This window comes from Panthera uncia, unplaced genomic scaffold (assembly GCF_023721935.1).
Source record: "Panthera uncia isolate 11264 unplaced genomic scaffold, Puncia_PCG_1.0 HiC_scaffold_1277, whole genome shotgun sequence".
Lineage (NCBI taxonomy): Eukaryota > Metazoa > Chordata > Mammalia > Carnivora > Felidae > Panthera > Panthera uncia.
The window spans coordinates 88,209-113,245 of NW_026057895.1; the positions used below are offsets into that span (position 1 = coordinate 88,209).

Below are 25,037 nucleotides of genomic sequence, written 5' to 3' on the forward strand. Positions count from 1 at the left end.
GGTTACTGGAGGGGTTATGGGAGGGGGGATGGGCTAAATGGGTAAGGGGCACTAAGGAATTTACTCCTGAAATCATTGTTTCACTATATGCTAACTAATTTGGATGTAAATTTTAAAAAATAAAAAATAAAAATAAGTAAATAAATAAAAATAAAAAATAAAAGGTTGCCAAGAATACTCAATGGGAAAAGAATAGTCCTCCATAGTAAATGGGGTGGAAAAAATTGGACTGCAAAAAAATGAAACTGGACCCCTATCTTGCACAACTCATAAGAATTAACTCAAAATGAGTTAAAGATTTAAGCATAAGACCTAGAAGAAAATATAGGGGAAAAGGATTTTCAACATCACCAATCATCTGGGAAATGCAAATCAAAACTACAATGAGATATCACATCACACCTGTTCGAAGGGTTAATATGAAAAGACAATAGATTACAAAAGCCAGTAAGAAAGGAAAGAAAAGGGAACCCTTGTTGATGGGAATGTAAATTGGTATAGCCACTATAGAAAACAGTTTGGAGGTTCTTCAAAAAAGTAACAGTAGAACTACCATATGATCCAGAAATCCCACTTGTGGGTATACAGCCAAGGGAAATGAAATGACTGTCTCAAATAGATGTTCATTGGAGAACTAATTACAATAGCCACAATATAGAAACAATCTAAGTGTCCATCGAGGGATAAATGGATAAAGAAAATGTGGTATATAGATACACACACACACACACACACACACACACACGAATATTGTTCAGTCATAAAAAGAAAGAAAATCCTGTCATTTGGTTCAACGAAGATGAACCTTGAGGGAATTACAAGTGAAATAAGTCAGACTGAAGACAAATACTGTGTGATCTCACTTATATGTATAATCTAAAAAAGCTGAAATCCTAGATACAGTAAGTAGACTAGAGGTTGTCAGGGACTAGAGTGTGAAGGAAAATGGAGGTATTCAAAGTGTACAACTTCCAGTTATATGATGAATAAATTCTGGAGGTCTCGTGTAGAGTATTGTGACTATAGTTGACAATACTGTATTGTATACTTGAAAGTTGCTAAGAGAGTGGATTTTGAATGCTCTCACCACACGCACAAGAAAAGGTAATTAATTATATGATGTGATGGATGTGTTAACTAACCTTATCATGGTAATCATTTCACAATATATATGTGTATCAAATCATCACGTTGTACACCTTAAACTTATACAATGTTATATGTCAATTATATCTCAATAAAGCTGGAAAAAAAAGAAAAAAGGAGAAAACACAAATTACAAATATCAAGAATGAATGGTGGAACATCATTATTCATATGACAGACATTAAAAAAGACAAGGGATTATTATAAACTGCATGATAATAAATTGACAATTTAGTTAAAATAGTCTAAATGCTTTGAAAGACATAATTAACAAAAAAACTCAAAAGATTTAGATAATGTGCTATCCTATATTTAATTTAAAAACCAAATTATTAATCAATAATCTTCCCATAATGAAAATTCCAGGCTCAGATGGCTTCATTGGTGAATTCTACCAAACATTTAAGGAAGAAATAACATTAACCTTATGTGTACAAACTCTTTCAGAAAATAGAGCAATTTATATGACTAACTTTATTCTAACACTAAAACTCAATTCAATTTAATTTGTATGACTAACTTTATTCTGATACAGAACTCAACAAAGATATTAAAACTACAAACCAACCAATTTTTTAAGATTGTGCTAAAATAACTAGATATCCATGACAAAAAAAGGGACCTGAGTTGTTACCTCACACTACACAAAAAATTAACTCAAAATGGATCATAGATCTTAATATAAAAAGCTAAAAGTATAAAACTTCTAGACAAAAATACAGAAGAAAACGTTTACAATTTTGAACTAGGCAAAGACATTTTAGGACACAAAAAACACAAACCATAAAAGAAAAATTTTTTTAATTACACTTCATCAAAATTTTTAAATTCTGTTTTTTTACAAAATACCATAAAAAAATGAATGGCAAAAAACAGACCTGGAGAAGATAGTCACAGTCACATTATCTATATATGACAAAGACTTTTACCCAGGATATATTGAGAAATCTTGCAACTCAATAAGAAGAAAACACCACAGTTAAAAAGAAAAAGTGGGAAAAAGATTTTGACTAGATATTCAAAGAAGATAATGAATGACAAATAAGTATATGAAAAGATGCTCATCATCACTAACATCATTATTTACCAGAAAATAGTTGCTTAACTAATTAAAATTACAATGAGATGCCACTGAAATGCATAATAATGGCTAAAATTAAAAAGACAAAAACAAATGTTGGCAAGGATCTTGAAGTAATCAGAACTCTCAGAGATTGCTAGTGGGAATGTAAAATGGTATAGAGACACTTTGAAAACCAGTTTATGATAGAGTAAACCTAACACATACCATACTACCAACAGTACCACCCAAGAGAGATGAAAGTATATGTCCAAACAAATACGTGTACGTGGATGTTCACAGCAGTTCTATTCATCATAATAGCCCCAAACTAGAAAAAACCTAAAATGTGGTAGGTGCTATCATTATTGATAGGGAATATTATTCAGAAAACAACAACAACAACAAAAACAACAACAACAAAGCTACTGGTACACACAACATGGGTGAATCTCCAAAGCATTATGCTAAGGGAAAGAAACTAATCACAAAAGAGTACCCACTATATAAGTCCACTTAAATGAAACTATAGAAAAGACAAGGCTAATCTATAGTGATAGAAAGTAGATCTGTGGCTGTCTGGGCCCAGAGAAAAGGTGGAGACTGACTATAAAAGGGAATAAGGGGACTTGTTCAGGTAATGGAAATGTTGATATCTTGATTATGGTGGTGGTTAAACAGTTATATACATTTGCCAAAATTCACTGATCCATACTCAAAATGTATGCATATTTATTGTATGTAAATTATACCAAAATGGTGTTTTAAAATGTACTCATGGGAAAGCAAACTCTTCCAGAAAATAGAATACTTCTTCACTCATTTATAAGACTAATATTATTTTGACATCAAAACTAGACAAAAAGCATTAAAGTCCCAAATACAGTCTCAAATATTAAGAATCCCTCAGTGTATGTTAATCATTAGCCTTCTACTATGAAAGTAGAGCCCTAATCAAGCATTTAGAGACAACCTAAGTACTTGCAACAGGAGAAGGCAAGTTCAGATAAAAGAAAATAGTGATAAGAGCTTCCTAATACAGGTAGCCTAATTTATCATTTTATCATGAAGTCTGCCACATTTCTCCTTAAAAAAAAAAAAAAAAATCATCTCCTAACCAATCTTCTATATCCCTATCGGTAAGACCAAACATTGGTACTGATTTCCAAAAGCAAGGCCAATATACACCTGCAGCTTTTGCTAAAACATTTAACACTTCCATAAATTCTCTCAAAATCAGAGTTATAGTTCATTAAATCATGATTAATTAATAAATGGGTTAAGTTAATTAAAAGATTTATGATCTTAGGACCTATTCTTTTTTGTGAGAAAATATCAGACATGTACAATAGTAGAAAGAATGGCATAATGAACTCCCATTCATACATTTTCAAGATGATAAAATTCAAGATGCTATTCTTGCCTTATCTTTCTCTTTTTCATTTTATTTTCAAAGTAAATCTCAGACATCCTGTCACGTCAGTCCTGCATATTTCAATATGCATCTCAAATAACTATGACAATTTTTAAGATCTTTTTAAGATTATTTATTCTTATACCATGTGGAAAGATCAGACTTTTCTCAACATAAAGAAGTCTGGTTGAATTCTTGCCGCCCCCTTTCAACATCATAATTTTTTCAATTGCTGAAATCTATGGCAACTAGTTTATTAACAAAAAAAAAATCTTTCAATGAACATTCATTTCTATAAGGTTCATTAATTGCCTTTGGCTTATAGCTACATTACAGCTAGACATGTTACTTAAATATTGCATAAACCTCAATCTTTCTTGTTTTCACAAAGCCATGGAGAGAAATAAAAGTGGTCACTAATTCAATTCCCGTATGGTCCACCCCCCACCCCCACCAATAAAAGTGGTCACCAAGGCCTACTCAAGGAAAAATTTGTCCCATAGCTGTTTAAAATGGATATTCTATACCTACACAAGTATACAGTGGATGCAAAACCATATTCTACACAATGTAAAGAATACATTGAAAATCTTCAGTCTAGTGATTCAATGAGGGCACTTCTCAATAATTTATAGTCAAATATTCTTCACTGTGATGAACCTGCAGATATTGTCACATCACTTACAATCCATCCTACTAAATGATACAAGTTATAAAAATTCAGCACACTCTAACTGAAAACTATACCTGATATATTTAACATGGCTGTTGCTTTCTTTCAGGAAAAATAGGGGATTGTATTTTAGTGATGCCATGAGTTGTGCCAGAGTTGACTTGCTAAGTTCCTTAAAGCTAAGCCCAAGATCTTAAAAACAAGTCAAGGGATCTCCATCCATGAAATAGATTTTCCTTAAGTGACCAAATAATAATTTGTTACATTGAAAAAGATATGTTAGATATATCCCGCCTCATTGTCTGGGGAAAAGGGGATAGAGGAAACTGACCCATTAATCAACTGGACATGGAAAGATAGCTGATTTTTAGTTTGTCAAATAACATTTTTAAATGGAAGAATTTCTTCTGGCTCTCAACATAAAGCATTTTGTAGATTCCCCACCTCCTCATTTTTTAGCAGTTGCATTATCAAACAAGAATTAGTTGCGAAATAAAGTTATTCCAGAGCATATAAATCTTAAAAGGTATATTGATACTCTACTTCTCTTTCATAATCTTCTACATAAGGTACAAACCATTCATCTTACAAAGAATTAGAAGGAATTACCCAAGAGGCCAAAAACAACAAAAAGGACTCTAGGAAGTCTGACAGAGAAGGTCAGTTAGAATCTTCATCTTAGTAAAAGATACAAAGAAAGATAAACCCTCACTTCAGCTATTAAGTACATACAAGAATGAGCCTTACAATACATATGCTGACACTGACTAACTTATGACTGCATGTGGAAATGGTGCTCCCATACATACATAATTTATCCACTGTATGTTACTTGTCCTAACCTTTCAATGTAATTGAATCTAACGGAACCTATTAAATTCAGTGTGGTTGCATAAGATTATGACAGTCATTAATGAGCCAGAGTTTTAAGTGCGTTGAAGATAAACTGGTTCAGAGGCTTTCCCCTTTTGTACTCCTGCTGTTTATTGCAATGGAAACTAGAATACCAAAATTTTTAAGACTTCATTAAAACTGTAATACTGACTTTTCCTCATGTCTGAATCAAGTTAGGTTTAAACTTGCTAGTCACTTGCCTTTACATAAATCAACACTAATTTGGTATAATTTAAATTGCAATCTTCAAAATAATGCAACAGACTGACTCAATTTCACTCTCCACTTTGAAAAAAAAATAGCTGAACTACAGATTTATCTTAGGAATGACCTCTGAGGCAAGTGTATAATAAACATTCATTTCTATTTGTTCTTCTTTTCCCCCATCCATTTCTCTACCAAAAAAGTAGACTGTAAAACTTAAATCACACAAATGTCAGGAGTTCCTGCAAATAGGCTGCTTGTTTTACTTAAAACTGTTTGACTATCCTTTTACAGTTTTCAAATTTCTCTCCTTCCACATGAGCAGGCTTTTACATTTACTACTGCCTGTTGCTTGAAATAAACAAAGTAAGGATTTTACTGCTATGTGTGTGTATTCGGGGGGACAGCCATAGGACAGTTTGGGTCACAGATTTATTTAAAGCAAATATTAAAAACTCCAGAGCCTCCTAAAAAGTGATGAAAATGATGTCTCACTGCTCTCTGTAACATCAGTTTTGATTGTGTATGTGTGTGTGTGTGTGTGTGTGTGTGTTTCAGTGACATACAAGTACACCTGAAAACACAAGTTACACAGCATCAATTGCACAAACTTTATGTCTGGAAAAGGTATGTTCACAGCTGTATGAAGAGTGAAAAGTCAAAGTAGACTTTATGGTAGCAGTGTCAATAGTAATTTTAAAATATATAGGTATTGTCACTTAATGAAAAAACAGATCACTTAAACAATTTAACTTGGAGGAACTAGGTGATGAGCAGACCATGCTAAAGATAAATTATTTCAAATACATGTAACAAAACTTAAGTGTGGTGCATTCACCACTCTAAAACTATGGGTCATTGAACCATAAAGATTATTTAACAAGTCTCCAGTTCTTAAGATGATTTATCTCAACACCCCAAATGATAACATTCTCTATTGAAATCAGACAAAAAGGCAGTAAAATACGGTTGAGCACAGGCGTTCCACACAGTAGTTATGAGTTGCTCAAAAGAGTGGAGTTCTAAAATTTATTTTGATTTTCTTAAACTCACTCACTTGTGACCAATCTCATGTGCAATGGTAAAAGCTGAACCCAGGCCAATGTCTTCATTAATGCTGCAGCTCCTTTCAGGCTCACACATTCCAGCCACAGAGGCCAAGCCTGAATAAACAGAAGGAGACACAAAGGGTCAAGCCAAGGTGTTTCAGTCTTAAAAAGCCCATACTTATAAATGCCTGGATTCTTTTTAATAACCTCCATGCACAGAAGGAGCAGTTGGCAAAAGGTTAACTTTCTAGTCATTTGCAAAATCACTGGGGGGAGTTTCACTTTGCCGGCTAGACATTAATATTTTTTGAACTGCAGTCAGTGCTGGAAAATGTCTAGACTAGGGGTTAGATTTATAAATTTTACTTCTGGTAACTTGGGACCACCTAGTAACTTGAGCCAGAAGAGGGAATTCAAGAAAGCATTTCTATTTTAACATTCTTTAGGCTGTAGAAAGCAAAATATATCCACATTATTTTTCTAAAGAGATCTGTTTAAGTTTAGTGGGTTCATAAAAATATACAAGCAACTTTTTAGTTACCAAAAAAAGGGAATCCCAAATAATTTTTTAATGACTTTTTTTTATAAAAGCAAAAATGAATGATTCAAAAGAGAAAAAGGAGAACTGTTAAAAAATAGGTTTTGCATTTTTTTAATCTTCTGAAATCAGTCCTGGTAGTGATGCAACAGTGTCTTTTGGTATTTTAATGGAAAGCAAGTCTTTCACGCACTCAGTGTATTTATCCCTCTCCCATCCCCCTTCAATGCCTTAGTTTTACTAATAAAGCAAAAACTACAGTGTTAACTTGCTGATTTTAGTGAAATGTTATGTTTTCAAGGTATTCCTCCCTTGGGAATTTTGGCCTGTAAAAGCTTTCATATTTACTTCCAAATAAATATCATGCCCTGTGAATTAATACATAACTTTAAAACAGTGCTTAGAGAAAAGAATTTTTGTATGAAAGATAAAATGTCATGTGTCATAAGGAAACAGATGCCAAATCATATTTAACACATATAGGGATGACAGTTATTTAGAAGAAATTGAAGGAAAAGTAGAAAAAACATTTTATATTTTATATGTTAGTAGTCTACTATCATTACCCAAGTAATAATTATCTCCCCACAAAAAGTGGTTCAAATTCAATTCAATGAATATTTATTGACTGCAATAAACAATGTTCTATGCTAGGTACAATTTCCCAGCTACACTAATTTGGAATAGTAAAAGCTATTCAGTTAATATTTTTACTGACAAGAAAGTTCTAGAAATTGTTTCTCTGTACCTTCTAATATAAAATATGAACATAATAGCCACACTGGAACAAAGTTGAGGTCAGTGTTAGATTACCTAATAGACTGTTTGCTTTTCCTACTGTTTTATGTGGAAGGAGCAGGAGTTGGGAAAGAGGTTGATTTCTGCCTCTCTGAGTTATTATAAATACTAGTGTTATCTTGTAGTGTCCTTCTACTGACTTAGAAGTCTTGAGACCTGAAGAAGAGGAAGTAAAAAGAGGTACTAGTTGGGGCAAGGTGACTTGATTTTTTTTTGTTAATCAAAAATATTTAATCAATGTTAATTCCAAATTCCATTAAGAGAAAGAAAGAGAAGGAGAAGGAGAGAAAGAATACAAAAAAAGTTTGCTGTAGATTATCTGGCTTTAAGCTACTGAGTTCAATATCATCCATGATATTGGAAGAACAAAGACACACTGAAAAATGTTTCTGTTTTGAGCTTTATGAAATTTGGCTAAAAAACAATTACAAAGAATAATTATTGTGAAATTAACATTTCTTCTATTTTCCAAAATATATTATTCCATGGGTTAGCTTTTTGCTTGTTGTTATTGTGGTTGTTTGGTCTATGCCATATGGTAGTATTTTTCTCAATGACTCCCCAAGGTGTATTTGCAAGCACAGATTTACTTCTGTATCTGATAGAAAATTAACTTAGTTGTTCTACTAAATGAACAACTTTAGAAAGAACATATTTGGGAAATAACTACTAGTTGAAAATGCAGAGCTTAATCTTAAGTGAAATAAAATAATTTAGATGTTATTTTTTACAACCCCTACAACTTTCTGTATTTCTATAAAATTGAAGTTGTCAAAGTTCTTACGTGTGACTGTGTTAATAGGGGTTTGATTACTCTTTGGGTCATTTAGATTTCCTCAGTTTGATGGCCACAGTTTGCACCCTTAAATCTACTTAGCCATGTAACAGTTGGTCATCAGAAGTACTAAGCAAGGTACAATATGCAAGTATTAGCATAAAACCAACATGAAAGTTGCCAGACTAACCACCCAAAAAGAAAAAAACCTGATAAATTCTGTACTGATAATATATTTTCCACATATGAAGGTCAACACATGTAAACATATGCACTCAGTTTTCACCACGACATAATACAAAAAATAATTTACAATGGTTTATAATTTGAAAAATAATTTATACTGAGCTTGAAAATGCATTGACATGTACTAAAGTATTATTGTATTCATTTGAGAAATTAATAAACTATAAAAGTTGGAATACATACTCGGGGGAAAAAAAGAGATGTAGGGTAGAAAAATATCTTGAATCTACTTTGGTAAAAATAACAAGAAAAGTACAGGCAGTGTTATTACTAATATCCTAATAAAGAACATATCTCAATGTAAATAATCTATCTTCAAAAATCAGAATAGAATATGTGTATGTATATGTATACATATATACACATATGTATATCCTCAGAATATATATATACTAGAAAAATACAAGCTCTAGCTTTGAAGCTTAGTGTCCATTGTACCTAAAATTGATTAAGCACTTAGTAAATGCTTTATTGAATTTGAATAATAGAGAGGTTAGGTTAAACAGTGTAATTTCTACAATAAGTAATAATACCAGTGCATTTTATAGTACTTCTTTACCAAACATCTTTCTTGAAATGATTTTTATAATATCCCTGCTGCATAAGGGCAGATACTGCTCCTACTTCGTAGATAAGGAAATTGAGGAACAAAGTCCTAAATGAAGAGTAAAGGCTAATGCAATGAAACTGTCAAAGCCAGCTGTTAGTTTCCAGTTTAGGGTCCTTTCCAATGAATTACATTGTCTAATTAACCTAAAAACCTAAATCTTTTTGAAGTGAGATCTCTAAGGAAAGGCAGCTCTTTTGCCATTATGCTTTTTAACTAGCAAACTTCTCCACTATAAATACTCAAATTGGTTAATTGGGATTTCTTCTTTACCCTTAAATCCCAAGGGAAATGCAGTAGGAGAAGAGTGGAAAGGCAGATAAAAATCAAGACAAGTCTCTATAAACAGGTGGCTTTCCGAACTCCCTAGGAAATTGGGTAACATCTTTTCTACCATTTCTACTTAAATTTGATCTTCCCAAAATTCTTTTGAGGGGCATAGGAATAGATTTCACAATTGTTCCTTTACATATAAGAAAATTGAGACTTTTCATAGAGACAGTAAAAAATTCACCTTCAGGTGCTTAACTTTTGTGTCTGTATAAAGTCTCTATGACACTAAAAAATTTATCATAGAAAAAAAAAGCCTGTTCTTAAAAATAACTCTAGTTGCTTAACAATTAAGCCTACTTGAAAGCTATCATTTTCCTCCATTTATATTTGCAGTTAACTTTTAACCAGAATGAAGTTATGCTCTGCAACAAAATGTAATTTTTTAAATTCTAAAATACTACAGAAACGCTTTTCAAAAAAACAAATGATATCTGGGGAGCAAAAGAAAAATACTCCCGTCCTCTCTTTCTCCCTCTCCCTCTCCCTCTCCCTCCCTCTCTCTCTCTCTCTCTCTCTCTCTCTCTCTCTTATTTTATTGTTGTTCAGGTACTGAAAATTTCTAATATCCTAATTTACAGGGATATACATGTTCCACAAAATTGCACCGAAGGAAGTACATTAAGAACACAACATCTCTCCTTTAAGTATCCCCCCCACCCCCCAGTTTTCCCCCTTTCCTTTCCTAGCCTGATATTTGAAGATGCTGTTTGCTTTCCTTTGCTCTCAAATTCCTTGGTGTTTTTGGAAAATACATTATAGAGTGGTAACTTTTGATTCAACATGATTGTTTGAAGATTTAGAAACATCTTCTAAGTTGTTTTTAATCACCATTCCACTTGTTTCCTAGTAAGTGACATACCACAAAGGTTAAGTTTTTAACAATTTATGGGAGTAATTTCAGATGTGCCAGAAAGGAAAATGACCAAATTAATGATGAAGAGTAAAGTCACTGGACCAAAAAGACAATCTGAACTATCCTCCCTTCATAAAAAACTTACCCAATGTTCCACAGGGCTTATTTTTATAAGTGCAGATATCATATCTATAGAGGAGAAAAAAGAGAGATGAAATTTGTAATCTGATCAAATTTGTAAAATATTTTCGTATATTCATCACATTTCTTTCTTGGAGCTCTGGGTTGTCAGACCACAATCAGTGCAATTATGAGCAGCCAGCTGGAGTGTCGGCATTTTCAGCACTCTGGGGGACACACCGGCTGCACTACACACGCAGCCTCTGGCTGCAAGCCAATGGGACACCTGCCAGTAAGAAAGAAAGGTTAAAGTGGATTTCTGTAATTGCAAGTTCCAGAAAACCATCTACCATACTGTTTTGAAGCTAGAATAGCTTGTCTGCAGATTGCTACTGCTTCTACAAAAAAGCAAATGAGTGGCTTTTTATCCCCAATCTCTTTGAACCTGCTGGAATATTTTTTTTTTATTATAGCCACAGATTGTGTTTTATACTGCTGAGCTATGAGAACTATCTGGAGTTCCTTCAACTCTAACACAGGTTCTTGTTTTAAAAAATTAGCCCAATACAGCAATGGGAATAAAATTGATATCATATAGTTTTCCGACTTGCATACCATCAATTTAGCATGTTTAAAATACAAGTATTTTTAAGTGAATTTGCAAATAGTTAAACAAATAGCTCAACAGAAGCTTTCCTAATGTTGGCTGGGCTTACTCTAATGCTATACTGCATTATAACTAAATAGAAAATATTAAGTCCATAGGTAATGTTGCATATTTTAAAATACATTACATTTAGAAAGCTAAATCAATATTGATATGAAAACCTATTCTAAGCATTTTTATATATTCTTGTAATCTTTAAAACCAAAAGCATTCCATTTTAAAGTGAGAATAAAAAAGAAATTTGAAATCACTGATCATTTTTATTAGCCTATGTTTTAGGCTAGAAATGAAAGCTTTTCAGGTAAAATATAATATTTCACAAGCTACAGGAAAATCCAAGTTATAAAAGTTCTTTGATTGTACATAAATAATAGTCCATAATACTGAGGGAAGGGATTAATAATTAATCCCTTCTTGTTCACCAGATCAAAATGTATTTTCAAGAAACAAATATCACTTCATTTTTTTTTTTTGAAGGAAGATGGCAGCATAGGAGGATGCTGGGCTCACTGCGACCTGCTGATCACTTAGATTCCACCTACACCTGCCTAAATAACCCAGAAAACCACGAGAAGACTAGCAGAACGGAGTCTCCGGAGCCAAGCATAGACTAGAGGCCCACGGAAGAGGGTAGGATGGGTGGAGAGGCATTGTGCGCTACACAGACTGGCAGGAGGGAGCCGGGGCGGAGGGGCGGCCCGCCGGCCAAGCAGAGCACCCGAGTCTGGCTGGCAAAAGCAGAGGGGCCAGATGGAGTGTGTTCTGACAGGAAGCGGGACTTAACATCTGGAAGGTTATAAGTTAACAGCTCTGCTCGGAGAGAGGGAGGGCTGGAGGACATCAGGAGGGAGAGTTGTTGAGCCCCAGACTACAGAGCGCAGCTTGGCGGGGAACAAAGGTGCTCGCCAGCGCCATCTCCCTCGCCCATCCCCAAGCCAAAATCCCAAAGGAAACCATTTCCTGTCAGGGAACTTGGTTGCACCACGCAAACACCCAAGGCTGTGCTTCTACGGATCCATCCCTCCGGATGGATCCACTGCCTCACTGCCGGTACCGCAAGGCCCTGAAGGAAAAGTGAGCTGTGCCTGCCCCTCCTACCCCTGTGCACGTTGCCGATCCACCCCAGCTAATACACCAGATCCCCAGCACCACAAGCCTGGCAGTGTGCAAGTAGCTCAGATGGGCCACGCCACCCCACAGTGAATCCCGCCCCTAGGAGAGGGGAAGAGAAGACACACACCAGTCTGACTGTGGCCCCAGTGGCGGGCTGGGGGCAGACATCGGGTCTGACTGCGGCCATGCCCACCAACGCAAGTTATTCAAGACAGCACAGGGGAAGTGCCCTGCAGGCCCGCACCACTCCAGGGACTATCCAAAATGACAAAACAGAAGAATTCCCCTCAAAAAAACCTCCAGGAAATAACAGCTAACGAACTGATCAAAAACGATTTAAACAATATAACAGAAAGTGAATTTAGAACTATAGTCATAAAATTAATCACTGGGCTTGAAAACAGTATAAAGGACAGCAGAGAATCTATTGCTACAGAGATCAAGGGACTAAGGAACAGCCAGGAGGAGCTAAAAAATGCTATTAATGAGCTGCAAAATAAAATGGAGATGACCACAGCTCTGATTGAAGAGGCAGAGGAGGGGCGCCTGGGTGGCTCAGTCGGTTAAGCGTCCGACTTCAGCCCGGGTCACGATCTCACGGTCCATGAGTTCGAGCCCCGCCTCGGGCTCTGGGCTGATGGCTCAGAGCCTGGAGCCTGCTTCCGATTCTGTGTCTCCCTCTCTCTCTGCCCCTCCCACGTTCATGCTCTGTCTCTCTCTGTCTCAAAAATAAATAAACATTAAAAAAAAAAAAAAAAGAAGAGGCAGAGGAGAGAATAGGTGGACTAGAAGATAAAATTATGGAAAAAGAAGCAGCTGAGAAAAAGAGAGATAAAAAAATCCAGGAGTATGAGGGGAAAATTAGAGAACTAAGTGATGCACTAAAGAGAAATAATCTACACATAATTGATATTCCAGAGGAGGAAGAGAGAGGGAAAGGTGTTGAAGGTGTACTTGAAGAAATAATAGCTGAGAAATTCCCTGATCTGGGGAAGGAAAAAGGCATTGAAATCCAAGAGGCACAGAGAACTTCCTTCAGACGCAACTTGAATCGATCTTCCTAACGACATATCATAGCGAAAGTGGCAAAATACAAGGATAAAGAGAAAATTCTGAAAGCAGCTAGGGATAAATGTGCTCTAACATATAAAGGGAGACCAATAAGACTAGTGACGGATCTCTCTACTGAAACTTGGCAGGCCAGAAAGGAATGGCAGGAAATCTTCAATGTGATGAACAGAAAAAATATGCAGCCGAGAATCCTCTATCTAGCAAATCTGTCATTTAGAATAGAAGGAGAGATAAAGGTCTTCCCAAACAAACAAAAACTGAAGGAATTCATCACCACTAAACCAGCCCTACAAGAGATCCTAAGGGGGATCCTGTGAGACAAAGTACCAGTGACATCGCTACAAGCATGAAACCTACACACATCACAATGACTCTAAACCCATATCTTTCTATAATAACACTGAATGTAAATGGACTAAATGCGCCAACCAAAGACATAGGGTATCAGAATGGATAAAAAAACAAGACCCATATATTTGCTGTCTACAAGAGACTCATTTTAGACCTGAGGACACTTTCAGATTGACAGTGAGGGGATGGAGAACTATTTATCATGCTACTGGAAGTCAAAAGAAATCTGGGGTAGCCATACTTATATCAGACAAACTAGACTTTAAATTAAAGGCTGTAACAAGAAATGAAGAAGGGCATTATATAATAATTACAGGGTCTATCCATCAAGAAAAACTAACAATTATGAATGTGTATGCGCCGAATACAGGAGCCCCCAAATATATAAAACAATTACTCACAAACATAAGCAAGCTTATTGACAAGAATGTGGTAATTGCAGGGGACTTTAATACCCCACTTACAACAACGGATAGATCATCTAGACTCATGGTCAATAAAGAAACAAGGGCCCTGAATGATACATTGGTTCAGATGGACTTGACAGATATACTTAGAACTCTGCATCCCAAAGCAACAGAATATACTTTCTTCTCGAGCGCACATGGAACATTCTCCAAGATAGATCACATACTGGGTCACAAAACAGCCCTTCATAAGTATATAAGAATTGAGATTATACCATGCATACTTTCGGACCATAATGCTATGAAGCTTGAAATCAACCACAGGAAAAAGTCTGGAAAACCTCCAAAAGCATGGAGGTTAAAGAACACCCTACTAAAGAATGAATGCGCCATCCAGGCAATTAGAGCAGAAATTAAAAAATATATGGAAACAAACGAAAATGAAAATACAACAATCCAAATGCTTTGGGATGCAGCAAAGGCAGTTCTGAGAGGAAAATACATTGCAATCCAGGCCTATCTCAAGAAACAAGGAAAATCCCAAAAAGAAAATCTAACAGCACACCTAAAGGAAATAGAAGCAGAACAGCAAAGACACCCCAAACCCAGCAGAAGAAGAGAAATAACAAAGATCAGAGCAGAAATAAACAATATAGAATCTAAAAAAACTGTAGAGCAGATCAAAGAAACCAAGAGTTGTTTTTTTTTGAAAAAATAAACAAAATTGATAAACCTCTAGCCAGGCTTCTCAAAAAGAAAAGGGAGATGATCCTAATACATAAAATCATGAATGAAAATGGAATTATTACAACCAATCCCTCAGAGATACAAGCAATTATCAGGGAATACTATGAAAAATTATATGCCAACAAACTGGACAACCTGGAAGAAATGGACAAATTCCTAAACACCCACACACTTCCAAAACTCAAACTGGAGGAGATAGAAAGCTTGAACAGACCCATAACCAGCGAAGAAATTGAATCAGTTATCAAAAATCTCCCAACAAATAAGAGTCCAGGACCAGATGGCTTCCCTGGGGAATTCTACCAGACATTTAAAGCAGAGATAATACCTATCCTTCTCAAGCTATTCCAAAAAATAGAAAGGGAAAGAAAACTTCCAGACTCATTCTATGAAGCCAGCATTACTTTGATTCCTAAACCAGACAGAGACTCAGTAAAAAAAGAGAACTACAGGCCAATATCTCTGATGAATATGGATGCAAAAATTCTCAGTAAGATACTAGCAAATCAAATTCAACAGCATATAAAAAGAATTATTCACCACGATCAAGTGGGATTCATTCCTGGGATGCAGGGCTGGTTCAACATTCGCAAATCAATCAACGTGATACATCACATTAATAAAAGAAGAGATAAGAACCATATGATCCTGTCAATCAATGCAGAAAAAGCATTTGACAAAATTCAGCATCCTTTCTTAATAAAAACCCTCGAGAAAGTCGGGATAGAAGGAACATACTTAAACATAATAAAAGCCATTTATGAAAAGCCCACAGCTAATATCATCCTCAATGGGGAAAAACTGAGAGCTTCCCCCTGAGATCTGGAACACGACAGGGATGTCCACTCTCACCGCTGTTGTTTAACATAGTGTTGGAAGTGCTAGCATCAGCAATCAGACAACAAAAGGAAATCAAAGGCATCAAAATTGGCAAAGATGAAGTCAAGTGTTCACTTTTTGCAGTTCACATGATATTATACATGGGAAATCCAAAAGACTCCACCAAAAGTCTACTAGAACTGATACATGAATTCAGCAAAGTTGCAGGATACAAAATCAAGGTACAGAAATCAGTTGCCTTCTTATACACTAATAATGAAGCAACAGAAAGACAAATAAAGAAACTGATCCCATTCACAATTGCACCAAGAAGCATAAAATACCTAGGAATAAACCTAACCAAAGATGTGAAAGATCTGTATGCTGAAAACTATAGAAAGCTTATGAAGGTAATTGAAGAACATATAAAAAAATGGAAAAACATTCCGTGCTCATGGGTTGGAAGAATAAATATTGTTAAAATGTCAATACTACCCAAAGAAATCTACACATTCAATGCAATCCCAATCAAAATTGCACCAGCATTCTTCTCGAAGCTAGAACAAGCAATCCTAAAACTCATATGGAACCACAAAATGCCCCGAATAGCCAAAGTAATTTTGAAGAAGACCAAAGCAGGAGGCATCACAATCCCAGACTTTAGCCTCTACTACAAAGCTGTAATCAAGACAGCATGGTATTGGCACAAAAACAGACACATAGACCAATGGAATAGAATAGAAACCCCAGAACTAGACCCACAAAAGTATGGCCAATTAATCCTTGACAAAGCAGGAAAGAACATCCAATGGAAAAAAGACAGTATCTTTAACAAATGGTGCTGGGAGAATGGACAGCAACATGCGGAAGAATGAAACTAGATCACTTTCTTACACAATTCACAAAAATAAACTCAAAATGGATAAAGGACCTGAATGTGAGACAGGAAACCATCAAAACCCTAGAAGAGAAAGCAGGAAAAAGCCTCTCTGACCTCAGCCGCAGCAATTTCTTACTTGACACATCCCCAAGGGCAAGGGAATTAAAAGCAAAAATGAACTCTTGGGACCTCATGAAGATAAAAAGCTTCTGCACAGCAAAGGAAACAATCAACGAAACTAAAAGGCAACCAACGGAATGGGAAAAGATATTTGCAAATGACATATCGGACAAAGGGCCAGTATCCAAAATCTATAAAGAGCTCACCAAACTCCACACCCGAAAAACAAATAATCCAGTCAAGAAATGGGCAGAAACATGAATAGACACTTCTCTAAAGAAGACATCCAGATGGCCATCAGGCACATGAAAAGATGCTCAACGTCACTCCTCATCAGGGAAATACAAATCAAAACCACACTCAGATATCACCTCACGCCAGTCAGAGTGGCCAAAATGAACAAATCGGGAGACTATAGATGCTGGAGAGGATGTGGAGAAATGGGAACCTACTTGCACTGTTTGTGGGAATGCAAACTGTTGCAGCCGCTCTGGAAAACAGGGTGGAGGTTCCTCAAAAAATTAAAAATAGACCTACCCTATGACCCAGCAGTAGCACTGCTAGGAATTTACCCAAGGGATACAGGAGTACTGAGGCATAGGGGCACTTGTACCCCAATGTTTATAGCAGCACTCTCAACAATAGCCAAATTGTGGAAAGAGCCTAAATGTCCATCAACTGATGAATGGAGAAAGAAACTGTGGTTTATATACACAATGGAGTACTACCTGGCAATGAGAAAGAATGAAATATGGCCCTTTGTAGCAACATGGATGGAACTGGAGAGTGTGATGCAAAGTGAAATAAGCCATACAGAGAAAGACAGATACCATATGTTTTCACTCTTATGTGGATCCTGAGAAACTTAACAGAAACCCTTGGTGGAGGGGAAGGGAAAAAAAAAAAAAAGAGGTTAGAGTGGGAGAGAGCCAAAGCATAAGAGACTCTTAAAAACTGAGAACAAATTGAGGGTTGATGGGGGGTGGGAGGGAGGGGAGGGGAGGTGATGAGTATTGAAGAGGGCATCTTTTGGGATGAGCACTGGGTGTTGTATGGAAACCAATTTGACAACAAATTTCATATATTAAAAAAAAAAAAAGAAACAAATATCACAACCAGCATTCCACCTTACCATTGAACTCATTAAAAACCCTGGAGATTCCCTTTCCCTATTTTTAGAATTTCAAACTCTTCATCGTGTATGCTTTACATTTTGGGGAAGGGGATTTCTTCTCTAGCATAGCTTTCTCTTCTGATCATTCACATACTCATCCCCGCACCCCTTGTCTCGTAATTCGTAAACCATGGGATTGCAGTTATCTGTACGTTCTTGAATGTAAGATATAGAAAGGGTACTTGGTGTATTTACCAAAGCACTAGAAAGTATATTCTCTGTGTCACAATCTACCTCGTGATCATACTATCCAATGCCTATAATGTTACGTACACATAACCCATCCCAGGAGTCTTCAAGAAAATGTAAACAAAGACTTTTCATAAGTAACGCAGATACAAATATCTATAGGGAATCTATATCCAAATTCTCAACTTCCATATATTCCCTTTCCTAAAACTGACCTGTCTACAAATGCAAGCACCTGCAAGCAACCAGTTTTCCTTTCCTCTTTTTCCTTTCATAATTGCGCTGTTTCTATTTTACAAAAAAGAAAGCATACGTCTCACCCATCCAAACATTGTTATGGTACATTGCCTCCTGGCTGTAAAAGTCTCAAGAATATATGCAAAGAGATAATTCAAGAATGCATTCATCCTGGGGTCCATCCATTATGAATAAAGCAAGAAAATTAGAAGGGGATAAAGTTTGAATTCAGAAGCGAGACAGTTTGCATGGGATGTATTAACATGGTCATTTGATCTAAAAAATGAAGTCAGGTGTGTTATTGATTGATAACAAGTCTGACTTAGCTAAGGATTTTGGCAATGAGGGCTGATTTAGCCCATTCAACCATATGGTAAACATTTTTCATGATTCAGTGAAATAGACAATAATTACCGTTAACATGTTTTTAACTATAATCTCTGTAGCTACTTAAAGTTATAATAAAAAGTATTTTATTTTATTTTTATTTTTTAATGTTTATTTATTTATTTTGAGAGAGAGACAGAGAGTGTGAGTGGGGGAAGGGCAGACAGACGGAGAGAGAATCCCAAGCAGGCTCCTCACTGACAGGGTGGAGCCTGACGTGGGGCTAGAACTAATGAACCGTGACATCATGATCTGAGCCGAAACCGAGTCAGACGCTTAACCGACAGAGCCACTGAGGCGACCCTAGATAGTAACTTTGAAATTTGCAAAGTGGTATGTCATTTTTCCAAATTATTTTACGAGGCAAATTAAGCAAAATTTTTGAAGATCACAGACAAATACAATTTCTATTTCCACCTCATAGCAGTCCTTTCTCATCTCCTCTCATTGCTTTCATTTTGCATACACTTTTTATGTTACACTCATGATGAAAATTATTTCATTCTGTCATGACTGCCCAAAATGCCCACACAAAGGCTAAAGCCATCAACAAATAATGCAAGCTAAAGCATCTTAGAATAAGATCATTCTATTTGCATTTTCTTCAGCTTTTCCCAATCTTCTAACATACCTATGAATTCTCTATATAGGAAAAAGACATACCATTTCCTTGTAGCTTTTGCATTCACTTCATGCAGTATCCTTCTCTAGTCTATATTCACCAAGAACAATTATGATCTACATATTTACTTTAATACCAAGTGCTGAAAAGCAACATTTTTACTTTCATTTTCTCATACATGGATTTGCTAAGGACCTATTTTGTGTCCAAGTATATTGCCACATAATGGGATCTAAATAAAGTTGGGTAGGTTAATTGTGGTCTATTTGGGAAATGACATATAAGCAGGTAAGTTACAACAATGTGGAAAGATGATTAAATAAAATAAGTGTAAAAAAAGTTAAACTTACACCCAGTAGAGCCAATACTTGATAGCTGTTATAATGATGACTACTGCCATAGTCAAGTTATATATAAAAGTACTATGAAAATAGAGAGGAAGGAGGAATTCCACAATAGAAAACTAAAAAAAAAAAGATTCACATAGGACATAACATTTGAAATAGATTTTAAATATATAACCAAATAAAATAGAAAAATAAAGGCATTCCAGGCAGAGAACAGAATAATCAAAGGAACAGAATCTGAAAGGGTATGGCATATGCAGGAAACCATCAGAAGTTCAGAAAGGCTGAAGCATTGAATATATAGAATAAAATATCGAAAAATTAGTTTAGAGAGTTTCTGTTGGGGGGACAGATTATTAAGTGCCTTGAATACCAAACCAGTTTTTTCTCTATAGAAAAAAAAATACTTAGAAAATACTTGGCATAGTACAAAAAATATATTTATATAAGTGTGTTTACAGATAAAAATCTGGGAGGATAACAGTGGGTATATACAGAAGAGATGGGAGAATGGGGAAATTATAAAGATTTTTACTCTGCTGTTCACATTTCTGTATAACTAACATTTAATCAGAAGGTGTTCCACCTATGGCTGTCTCTAATGACCAACACAAGAGGTAACTGAAAAGAAGCTTTATGTATGTTAAATAAATGTTGAAAAAGATGTTTTTCAATGAAGAAGAAATATTAGTGATGTTCCAGATTACGTACATTGGTCAAAATATTTCAGAAACACTCCCCCGATCTGCATGAACACATACAACAATGCAGCAAACTTTGCAGGCTGTACACTTAACGTAAAGCACCTGGTGTTTGTGTTGTGTGTCTAATCATTGCTTGAAAGATTATGGTGTCAGTAAGGGTAGTGGAATTCTGTCACTAAAATGGGTTTATGTACCAAATGAGTGCATTTTTCATGGAAAAGGTTATAAGCGCACCTAAATAACTGAGAGCTGGAATGTAATCAGGCTTATAAAACAAGGAATAAGAACTATTTTGTAATTCCTTGTTTGTTTAATACATATTTGTGTGCTTAGTGGCATTTGCTCTAAAACTTCCCTTCATTATAACTGATAACAACACTTACTCAACAAACCATAAGAGTGTGCCTGACCATATTAAGTCCAGTTTGAAACAATAAAAACCCATGACTGATGGGAGGAAGAGGTGATATGGTAATAAGAAAAATAATTCATATGTGGCCATATCCACCATGATACATACTTTTAAAAGATTTCTCTTCTTTAGGCTATTATTATAATTTAAGCAGAAGGAAGACTTCAGCCGTGGATTAAACACATTACACAGTTTTAGCCACAAATTACACAATATAGTATCAAGTTGTATTTATACCAATATCAAGAATGTTAATCTAAAAGACCTAGTTTCTATTCAAAGTAAACTTCCTCAACTATATTGAATTTCCATTTCAATGCAGAATTGATTGATATACCTTTCCATACCTTGATTGTATGTGCTTGCTCAACACTGTGTTACCTATACATAACAAAATGTTCAACATAAGTTCAAGGTAATAATTTGAGACATTTAAAAGTTAAACATCGCATTAATTCAGTTACTTTCTTATTTTTGTAAATGTACTATTCTACATTTTACATTTTAAAATTTCTTATTCCACCCATTCTCTCATTACTATTTTCCCTTCTTTTTCATGTATAAATGTCTGAGTCTTTCCCATCCTACAAACTATTCTCTTTGCTGTCAGTCCCATATTTCTACAGATGAAAAGAATCTTAGAAAGTTATCTAATTCAAGCTATATTATACTTGAACCATGATTTGCCAAATTAGAACACATATGAACCAGCTTATTTCAATCTTCTCAAATATTACCATTATCATCATTTTCAACATTATATTATGATAATTCTCATAAACTTCTCCCTGCACCCCCTTTTTTCTCCTGGATTTCTCATTTTTACCATGCATTGCATTAATTCTATATCCTATCAACTTCTCTGACATGCTATGGTTTTGCCTTATCTTCCTCCAAATTTGAGTCATGTCAGGAAAAACTACAAAGGAAAACAATGCAAGGAATCTTGCCTTATCACAAAGATGTAACTGGTGTGCTTTTAAGGCATTTTGCTGCTGGACAAAGTGAAGAAATGAGAGGCTGAGGAAAAGAAAAGGAGTTCCCCATTCCCTATTCTCAGCATCCTTTAAACAAATCAATCTTTACTAAATCTCAACCAACAAAGAAACAGCAGGAGGCCCTAAACTTAGGTCTTTGGTCTAAACTACAGGTGAGGCTAAGAAGTACAGCGGGGTCCTAAAAAGGGACAGAAAAGTTGAAATATGACTACAGAATGTTCTCTGGATTCTGAATTTGGATAGAATAACAACACCTCATCATTGTGGCACCTGTTTTGTTTCCTTTTCATGAAAGAATAATAAAGGTCTCAGGGCAGATGAAAAAGCACTAAGAAACATGATCTAGGAAGTCTACATAACACCAGGTACCTAAATCCTGCTCTAGGATGAGTAGATGAATGCATACATTGTCATTCCCTTACCCTATGTTCATAAGGGAGGACTGACTGAGCAAAATCAACACCAGAGAGGTTGGCTGAATATCTGTTACTCTAACACTGGTACACTTTTCTGCTGTGGATACTTTCAATTCTTTAATCTCCTAATTACTTTTGGTTAGGCAAGGCTATCAGAAGAAATTGACCAAAACATATGATTAAGTTCCACTTTAAGGTCTGTAAAATATAGCACTACCTCACAATGATGAAATACCTGGATGGGTTCTTAAAACTTTTTCCAAAAACTACATTCCATTCTTATGTAAGAGAAACACTCATTGCAAAGAAGCATTCCTTTCAATGATTTAGGTTTGAAAATGGAATGAATCAGAATCTAAACCCTGAGTCTCATTTGTTTAACACTGAATCATGGACTTATTTCCAATCAAAATGTCCTGTGGTGAAAGTCAAGTGATAGTGACACAGCACTTGTCTGCTTTCTTTACGTGCACTGAGGCACCAGCAATATAAAACTGACTGCAGTTACAAAGACAACTATAATAAAATAATGGAGAGAAAACATGATTTTAACCCAATATATGCAAGAATGTACTAACACTCTTGATGATAAATTAAAAAGATTCTAGGATCACTCGCCTTATTTTGGTCTGCTGTAACAGAATACCATAGACTAGATGGCTTAAATGACAGACATTTATTTCTTACAGTTCTGGAGGCTGGAAAGTTCAAGATCAAGGTACCGGCAGGTTTGGTGTCCGGTGAGATCCCATTTCTTAGCTTGTAGACAGCAAGCTTCTCCTTGTGTGTTCACATGGTCTTTCAATGATGCTTACTCATGAAGAGAAAACAAAGCTCTGGTGTCTCTTACCCTTCTGATAAGGGAACTAATTGCATCATGAGGGGCCCACCCTCATAATCTCATCTCAACCCAAAGACCTCCAAAGGGCCACATCTCCATACTAACAAATTGAGGACTAAGACATCAACACTGGAATTTGGGGGGAGGGAAAACAAACATTCAGTTCATAACATTTCACCCCTACCATGCCCTCCAAATTAACGTCCTTCTCAATAAAAAAATACATTAATTCCCTCAACAGGCCCAAAGTCTTAACTCATTCCAATATTAACTCTAAAGTCCAGACTCTCATTTAAATATCATCTAAAGAAGATATGGGTGAGACTCTAGGTACAATTCATCCTGAGGAAAAATTCCTTTTTAGCTATGAACCTGTGAAATCAGAAAAGCTATGTGTTGCCAGAACACAATGGTGAGACAGGCATAGGATAGATGTTCCCATTCCAAAAAGGAGAAATCAGAAGAAAGAAAGAGGTAGTGGATCCCAAGTAGGTTTCCAAGTAGAGTCCCAAAACCTTCCATGGAACATGCCAGTGGACTTAAGGCTTGAGAATAATATAGGCTTGGACTCTACTCTCTGGACCCACTGGGGTGGGAAGCATCATCCATGTTTTCACATCCATGGCCCCAACCCCTTTAGTTTAGCAGAGTGCTGTTCACAAGGCTCTCTCTGTAAGGGTCCTACTCACTCTGCTGTCTATGAAGGCCTTCTTATGCACCTCTTGCAGGGCAGTGCTTTCTTTCCTTTGAAACTAAGATGGAGGCAGTCTTGCCACCCAGGCTATGCACTCTGGGCTTGTGGTAGAAGTAGCAGCCCAGATGATCTCTGAATTGCCTTTGGGGTTCTTCTTCCCTTTTCTTGAAGGATAATGCATGTTCATAAGCTTCCTTTGTTCCCTCCTATTTTCTTGGTTTCCTTTAGTCCCAGCTGTTAGTGTTTCTCCTGATATAAACTGATCTCTATCTATTGCTAGCTCTCTTGAGATGGATGATCACTCTGTAGTTCACAGCCACACTAACCTCCTTATTGAATGGCCAGTCATACCTCAGTTTCTCTTCTGAACATGTTCCTCAATTGTTGCAATATAGACAGGCTGAGATTTTCCAAATATTTAGGTTCCAGTTCCTTTTTGTTTAGCAATTCCTTCTTCAACTCCTTTCCCTTCTTGCATTTTACTATAAGCAGTAAGGAGGAACTAACTTGATCCTTCATCATTCTGTTTAGAAATCTCCTCAGCTAAATACCCAATTTCATCACCCACAAGTTCCACCTTCCACAAAACACTAGGACATGAGCATAATTCAGCTAACTTCTTTGCTATCTGATAACGAGGATCACCTTTTCTCCATTATCCAATAACATATGCTCCATTTATGACCCAGATGTCACAAAAATGGCCTTTATCATCTACATTTCTACCAAAAACCTGTTCATAATAATTTGTGTATTCTATTAAAAAATGGAAGCTTCCTTTACAACTCTCCTCATTTCCTCCTGAAGTCTCACCAGAATTGCCTTTAAACGTCCCTTCATGGCAACCTTGGCTTCTTTTAGCCTGCACTCCAAAATTCTTTCAGCCTCTAATCACTATCCAGTTCTAAAGCTTTCACATTTTTAGGTATTTGTTACAGCAGCATCCCACTTCTCAGTACTAACTGCTGAATTGCTCACCTTGGGCTGCTATAACAAAATACCATAGACCAGGTGACTTATACAACATTTATTTCTCATAGTTCTGGATGCTGGGAAGTCCAAGATCAAGATGCTGGCAGAAATGGTGTCTGTGAAAGCCTTCTTCCTAACTTCCACGCAGCCATCTTCCTG

The 25,037-nt window shown here is 35.9% G+C and overlaps 1 protein-coding gene across 4 annotated transcripts in view; it reads right to left on the reverse strand.

Moving 5' to 3' along the window:
- LOC125916871 (A disintegrin and metalloproteinase with thrombospondin motifs 6) overlaps positions 1–25,037 on the reverse strand; it is a 208,137-nt gene that overhangs the window by 69,457 nt on the left and 113,643 nt on the right. For all 4 annotated transcript variants that reach the window (XM_049623132.1, XM_049623131.1, XM_049623130.1 and 1 more), the window contains 2 exons: positions 10,736–10,779; positions 6,449–6,554 (listed from right to left, as the gene is read on the reverse strand). In XM_049623132.1, the coding sequence (XP_049479089.1) occupies positions 6,449–6,554; positions 10,736–10,779 (150 nt within the window). The remainder of the gene's footprint in view (positions 1–6,448; positions 6,555–10,735; positions 10,780–25,037) is intronic.